The following is a 7858-nucleotide window of genomic DNA, read 5'->3' on the forward strand; positions in this document are numbered from 1 at the left end:
CTCAGCACTCCCAACCTCCGCCACCACTCCCACCTCCCCCTTAGCACTCCCAACCTCCGCCAGCACTCCCCCACCTCCCCCAGCACTCCGCACCACCGCCAGCACTCCCACCATCCCCCACCACTCCCCACCTCCCCCAGCACTCCCAGCCTCCCCACCACTCCCACCATCCCCCAGCACTCCCAACCTCCCCCAGCACTCCCACCTCCCCCAGCACTCCCAACCTCCCAGCACTCCCAACCTCCCCAGCACTCCCACCTCCCCCAGCACTCCCAACCTCCCTCAGCACTCCCAATCTTCGCCAGCACTCCCCAGCACTCCCCACCTCCCCCAGCACTCTCCACCTCCCTCAGCACTCCCCACCTCCCCCAGCACTCCGCACCTCCGCAAGCACTCCCACCTCCCTCAGCACTCCCACCTCCCCACCACTCCCACCTCCCTTAGCACTTCCCTCCAGCACTCCCCACCCCTCAGCCTCCCCACCTCCCCCAGCACTCCCACCTCCCCACCACTCCCACCTCCCTTAGCACTTCCACCTCCCCCAGCACTCCACCTCCACCTCCCCCCAGCACTCCCCACCTCCCGCCAGCACTCCCACCTCCCCCCACCACTCCCACCTCCCTCAGCACTCCCAACCTCCCCCCAGCACTCCCACACCATCCCCCAGCACTCCCAACCTCCCCCAGCACTCCCCACCTCCCCAGCACTCCCACCTCCCCCAGCACTCCCACCTCCCCCAGCACTCCCAACCTCCCTCAGCACTCCCCACCATCCCCCAGCACTCCCCACCTCCCCCAGCACTCCCACCTCCCTCAGCACTCCCCACCTCCCCCAGCACTCCGCAACCTCCGCCAAGCACTCCCACCTCCCTCAGCACCCCCCACCTCCCCTCAGCACTCCCACCTCCCCACCACTCCCACCTCCCTCAGCACTCCCACCTCCCCACCACTCCCACCTCCCTTAGCACTTCCACCTCCCCCAGCACTCCCCACCTCCCTCAGCACTCCCCACCTCCCCCAGCACTCCCACCCCCCCACCACTCCCACCTCCCTTAGCACTTCCACCTCCCCCAGCACTCCCCCACCTCCCCCAGCACTCCGCACCTCTGCAAGCACTCCCACCCTCCCCACCACTCCCACCTCCCCCAGCACTCCCACCTCCCCACCACTCCCCACCTCCCTTAGCACTTCCACCTCCCCCAGCACTCCCCACCTCCCCTCAGCACTCCCACCCTCCCCCAGCACTCCCCACCTACCCCAGCACTTCCACCTCCCCTCAGCACTCCCAACCTCCGCCAGCACTCCCACCTCCCCCAGCACTTCCACCTCCCCCAGCACTCCCCACCTCCCTCAGTACTCCCCACCTCCCCAGCACTCGGCACCTCCGCAAGCACTCCCACCTCCCTCAGCACTCCCACCTCCCTCAGAACTCCCACCTCCCCCAGCACTCCCCACCTCCCCCAGCACTCCGCACCTCCCTCAGCACTCCCCCCTCCCCAGCACTCCCACCTCCCTCAGCACTCCCACCTCCCCCAGCACTCCCCACCTCCCCCAGCACTCCCCACCTCCCCCAGCACTCCCACCTCCCCAGCACTCCCACCTCCCCAGCACTCCGCACCCTCCGCAAGCACTCCCCACCTCCCCTCAGCACTCCCACCTCCCTCAGACCCCACCTCCCCCAGCACTCCCCACCTCCCCCAGCACTCCCCACCTCCCTCAGCACTCCCGCACCTCCCTCAGCACTCCGCACCTCCGCAAGCACTCCCACCTCCCTCAGCACTCCCACCTCCCCAGCACTCCCACCTCCCTTAGCACTTCCACCTCCCCCAGCACTCCTCACCTCCCACAGCACTCCCACCTCCCCAGCACTCCCCACCTCCCCCAGCACTTCCCACCTCCCTCAGCACTCCCCACCTCCCTCAGCACTCCGCACCTCCCTCAGCACTCCCACCTCCCCCAGCACTCCCCACCTCCCTCAGCACTCCCCACCTCCCCCACAGCACTCCGCACCTCCCCAGCACTCCCCACCTCCCTCAGCACTCCCCACCTCCCACAGCACTCCGCACCTCCCCCAGCACTCCCACCTCCCCCAGCACTCCCCACCTCCCTCAGAACTCCCACCTCCCCCAGCACTCCCCACCTCCCCCAGCACTCCCCACCTCCCCTCCAGCACTCCCCACCTCCCCAGCACTCCGCACCTCCGCAAGCACTCCCACCTCCCTCAGCACTCCCACCTCCCCAGCACTCCCACCTCCCTTAGCACTTCGACCTCCCCCAGCACTCCTCATCTCCCACAGCACTCCCACCTCCCCCAGCACTCCCCACCTCCTCCAGCACTCCTCCACCTCCCTCAGCACTCCCACCTCCCTCAGCACCCCACCTCCCCAGCACTCCCACCTCCCCCAGCACTCCCCACCTCCCACAGCACTCCGCACCTCCCTCAGCACTCCCACCTCCCTCAGCACTCCCACCTCCCTCAGCACTCCCACCTCCCCCAGCACTCCCCACCTCCCTCAGCACTCCCCCACCTCCCACAGCACTCCGCACCTCCCCCAGCACTCCCCACCTCCCTCAGCACTTCCCACCTCCCACAGCACTCCGCACCTCCCCAGCACTCCCGCACCTCCCCCAGCACTCCCGCACCTCCCCCAGCACTCCCCACCTCCCTCAGCACTCCCACCTCCCTCAGCACTCCACACCTCCCTCAGCACTCCCCACCTCCCCCAGCACTCCCCACCTCCCTCAGCACTCCGCACCTCCCCCAGCACTCTCCACCTCCCTCAGCACTCCGCACCTCCCCACCTCCCCAGCACTCCCCACCTCCCCCAGCACTCCCCACCTCGCCCAGCACTCCCCACCTCCCCCAGCACTCCCACCTACGCCCAGCACTCCCACCTCCCCACCCTCAGCCAGCACTCCCCACCTCCCCCAGCACTCCCACCTCGCCCAGCACTCCCACCTCCCCACCTCAGCCAGCACTCCCCACCTACCCCAGCACTCCCCACTTCCCTCAGCACTCCCCACCTCCCCCAGCACTCCCACCTCCCCACCTCCCCCAGCACTCCCCACCTCCCCCAGCACTCCCACCTACCCCAGTACTCCCACTTCCCTCAGCACTCCGCACCTCCCCCAGCACTCCCACCTCTGCTTTGTCTACAAAACAATAACAATGATTGAGGGGCGGTCAGTGGCGCTGTTTCCTCTACTGCGGATTCCATCATTAAATGGAAATGTAAGTTTTGGGAAATGTGTTTTCCCCGTATGATGATTGCTCCTACAGCAGCTCTAACAGCTTGCTGAGTGAGGGGGGGGGAGTCTGATTCATCCATCAGCCAGTGTGTCACCATAGTTGACGCATTTCCGAACGGAGCTGCAGTGCTTGGCTTGAACACACTCCAGCAAACAAAATCCTGGAACTGTTTCCTCTCCAAATGAAAAATGACTTTGGCATCTCCGACCCTGGCTGGCCCTGGCCGGTGGCACAACATTGCACTACAGTCGATGCCCACGCAGAGGGGTCCGATTTTTACCACCCTTTCTGGGGAGAAAAGCGAAGCTGGCAGATGCACTGATAAAGTCCAGAATGTGGTTGTATCACTTTGCATCTTCAAAACAATTCACTCTGTATCGTCTATCGTCTCACTTCCGAAGACGGCAGCAACTGACACCTACAGACCTGTGATAAGCACTAATAACAACAGTCTACAGGAATATAGGAGCTATTCTGGAGCAGAGATGCCTTGGAGAAGAAACAACGAGACGTCCTCTCACAGAACAGATGATACAAACAAATAGACTTGGACAAATCTTGAGGATACAGCAATAGAACATACGGCAATAGAACATACGGCAATAGAACATACGGCAATAGAACATACGGCAATAGAACATACGGCAATAGAACATACGGCAATAGAACATACGGCAATAGAACATACGGCAATAGAACATACGGCAATAGAACATATGGCAATAGAAGGTTCATGCCCGTATAATAGTAGTGTAATAAGTGTCATTTCAGTGTACAGGAAGACAGATGGAGGAATAGTGTAAAAAGGCCTGTTAGATCCCTGCTCACTGTGAATCTATACTCCCCTTTCCCTCCCTACACTCCCCACCAAGCCCCAACTCAGTGTGAATCTATACTCCCCTTTCCCTCCCTACACTCCCCACCAAGCCCCAACTCAGTGTGAATCTATACTCCCCTTTCCCTCCCTACACTCCCCACCAAGCCCCAACTCAGTGTGAATCTATACTCCCTTTCCCTCCCTACACTCCCCACCAAGCCCCAACTCAGTGTGAATCTATACTCCCCTTTCCCTCCCTACACTCCCCACCAAGCCCCAACTCAGTGTGAATCTATACTCCCCTTTCCCTCCCTACACTCCCCACCAAGCCCCAACTCAGTGTGAATCTATACTCCCCTTTCCCTCCCTACACTCCCCACCAAGCCCCAACTCAGTGTGAATCTATACTCCCCTTTCCCTCCCTACACTCCCCACCAAGCCCCAACTCAGTGTGAATCTATACTCCCCTTTCATCCCTACACTCCCCACCAAGCCCCAACTCAGTGTGAATCTATACTCCCTTTCCCTCCCTACACTCCCCACCAAGCCCCAACTCAGTGTGAATCTATACTCCCCTTTCCCTCCCTACACTCCCCACCAAGCCCCAACTCAGTGTGAATCTATACTCCCCTTTCCCTCCCTACACTCCCCACCAAGCCCCAACTCAGTGTGAATCTATACTCCCCTTTCCCTCCCTACACTCCCCACCAAGCCCCAACTCAGTGTGTATCTATACTCCCCTTTCCCTCCCTACACTCCCCACCAAGCCACAACACAGGGTTCTCTTACTGATGCCCATCACACGTCAACGTAAAGCTGGGTTGCTCCATAGCAATGGAGGATAATGGTTGTGTTTATGAAGACCTATTGTAGCGCTGCGTAGGTCGACAGACACTATCTCCATGCACTGATAGGACTGCGGCATTGCTCTGTGTTTTAGACCTCAGGGTTCTTTGATCGTCGGCATTCCTATGTGTGTGTTGTCGTTACTACACTTTTCCCTCGGATAGAAAGAGAGTGAGAGGAGAAAACAACAGAGCGAGAGAAGGAAAATGGTGAGAAGCTTTCCTTTTAAATGAGACAAAATGTTTGCAGCTCTCTGTTCCAAGGGGCTACAGAAGGATACATGAAGCAATCACAACCTTATTTTATTATTTCACCTTTATTTAACCAGGTGGGCTAGTTGAGAACAAGTTCTCATTTGCAACTGCGACCTGGCCAAGATAAAGCATAGCAGTGTGAACAGACAACACAGAGTTATACATGGAGTAAACAATTAACAAGTCAATAACACAGTAGAAAAAAGGTGAGTCTATATACATTGTGTAGCAAAAGGCATGAGGAGGTAGGCGAATAATTACAATTTTGCAGATTAACACTGGGGTGATAAATGATCAGATGGTCATGTACAGGTAGAGATATTGGTGTGCAAAAGAGCAGAAAAGTAAATAAATAAAAACAGTATGGGGATGAGGTAGGTAAAAATGGGTGGGCTATTTACCCATAGACTATGTACAGCTGCAGCGATCGGTTAGCTGCACAGATAGCAGATGTTTGAAGTTGGTGAGGGAGATTAAAGGGAAGGCTAGGGCTCGGCTGGCTAAACACACACACACAGCGAGAGTTACAACATTTACTGGCTAATCAGTCATCCACAGGCATGGTAGATGGTCGAGAGAGAGAGCCCTGTATGTCCAGATCAGTGGTAGATGGTCATGGTAGATGGTCGAGAGAGAGAGCCCTGTATGTCCAGATCAGTGGTAGATCGTCATGGTAGATGGTCGAGAGAGAGAGCCCTGTATGTCCAGATCAGTGGTAGATGGTCATGGTAGATGGTCGAGAGAGAGAGCCCTGTATGTCCAGATCAGTGGTAGATGGTCGAGAGAGAGAGCCCTGTATGTCCAGATCAGTGGTAGATGGTCAGGGTAGATGGTCGAGAGAGAGAGCCCTGTATGTCCAGATCAGTGGTAGATGGTCGAGAGAGAGAGCCCTGTATGTCCAGATCAGTGGTAGATGGTCAGGGTAGATGGTCGAGAGAGAGAGCCCTGTATGTCCAGATCAGTGGTAGATGGTCATGGTAGATGGTCGAGAGAGAGAGCCCTGTATGTCCAGATCAGTGGTAGATGGTCAGGGTAGATGGTCGAGAGAGAGAGCCCTGTATGTCCAGATCAGTGGTAGATGGTCATGGTAGATGGTCGAGAGAGAGAGCCCTGTATGTCCAGATCAGTGGTAGATGGTCAGGGTAGATGGTCGAGAGAGAGAGAGAGCCCTGTATGTCCAGATCAGTGGTAGATGGTCATGGTAGATGGTCGAGAGAGAGAGCCCTGTATGTCCAGATCAGTGGTAGATGGTCAGGGTAGATGGTCGAGAGAGAGAGCCCTGTATGTCCAGATCAGTGGTAGATGGTCAGGGTAGATGGTCGAGAGAGAGAGCCCTGTATGTCCAGATCAGTGGTAGATGGTCATGGTAGATGGTCGAGAGAGAGAGCCCTGTATGTCCAGATCAGTGGTAGATGGTCATGGTAGATGGTCGAGAGAGAGAGCCCTGTATGTCCAGATCAGTGGTAGATGGTCATGGTAGATGGTCGAGAGAGAGAGCCCTGTATGTCCAGATCAGTGGTAGATGGTCATGGTAGATGGTCGAGAGAGAGAGCCCTGTATGTCCAGATCAGTGGTAGATGGTCAGGGTAGATGGTCGAGAGAGAGAGCCCTGTATGTCCAGATCAGTGGTAGATGGTCAGGGTAGATGGTCGAGAGAGAGAGCCCTGTATGTCCAGATCAGTGGTAGATGGTCATGGTAGATGGTCGAGAGAGAGAGCCCTGTATGTCCAGATCAGTGGTAGATGGTCATGGTAGATGGTCGAAGAGAGAGCCCTGTATGTCCAGATCAGTGGTAGATGGTCAGGGTAGATGGTCGAGAGAGAGAGCCCTGTATGTCCAGATCAGTGGTAGATGGTCATGGTAGATGGTCGAGAGAGAGAGCCCTGTATGTCCAGATCAGTGGTAGATGGTCATGGTAGATGGTCGAGAGAGAGAGCCCTGTATGTCCAGATCAGTGGTAGATGGTCAGGGTAGATGGTCGAGAGAGAGCCCTGTATGTCCAGATCAGTGGTAGATGGTCAGGGTAGATGGTCGAGAGAGAGAGCCCTGTATGTCCAGATCAGTGGTAGATGGTCATGGTAGATGGTCGAGAGAGAGCCCTGTATGTCCAGATCAGTGGTAGATGGTCAGGGTAGATGGTCGAGAGAGAGAGACCCTGTATGTCCAGATCAGTGGTAGATGGTCATGGTAGATGGTCGAGAGAGAGAGCCCTGTATGTCCAGATCAGTGGTAGATGGTCAGGGTAGATGGTCGAGAGAGAGAGCCCTGTATGTCCAGATCAGTGGTAGATGGTCATGGTAGATGGTCGAAGAGAGAGCCCTGTATGTCCAGATCAGTGGTAGATGGTCATGGTAGATGGTCGAGAGAGAGAGAGCCCTGTATGTCCAGATCAGTGGTAGATGGTCAGGGTAGATGGTCGAGAGAGCCCTGTATGTCCAGATCAGTGGTAGATGGTCAGGGTAGATGGTCAGAGAGAGAGCCCTGTATGTCCAGATCAGTGGTAGATGGTCAGGGTAGATGGTCGAGAGAGAGCCCTGTATGTCCAGATCAGTGGTAGATGGTCATGGTAGATGGTCGAGAGAGAGAGCCCTGTATGTCCAGATCAGTGGTAGATGGTCATGGTAGATGGTCGAGAGAGAGCCCTGTATGTCCAGATCAGTGGTAGATGGTCATGGTAGATGGTCGAAGAGAG

General features: G+C 57.1%; 1 protein-coding gene across 1 annotated transcript; it reads left to right on the plus strand.

Annotated features, from left to right (window-relative positions):
- Positions 1 to 44: 44 nt before the first annotated feature.
- LOC135529340 (uncharacterized) lies at positions 45 to 3231 on the plus strand (the record flags this gene model as incomplete). The annotated part of the gene is made up of 4 exons (XM_064958124.1): positions 45 to 703; positions 817 to 1385; positions 1555 to 2687; positions 2810 to 3231. Coding segments are annotated over 4 exons (2783 nt in total), but the record flags the coding sequence as incomplete, so codon positions are not given.
- Positions 3232 to 7858: the final 4627 nt, after the last annotated feature.

Source organism: Oncorhynchus masou, unplaced genomic scaffold (genome assembly GCF_036934945.1).
Source record: "Oncorhynchus masou masou isolate Uvic2021 unplaced genomic scaffold, UVic_Omas_1.1 unplaced_scaffold_11393, whole genome shotgun sequence".
Lineage (NCBI taxonomy): Eukaryota > Metazoa > Chordata > Actinopteri > Salmoniformes > Salmonidae > Oncorhynchus > Oncorhynchus masou.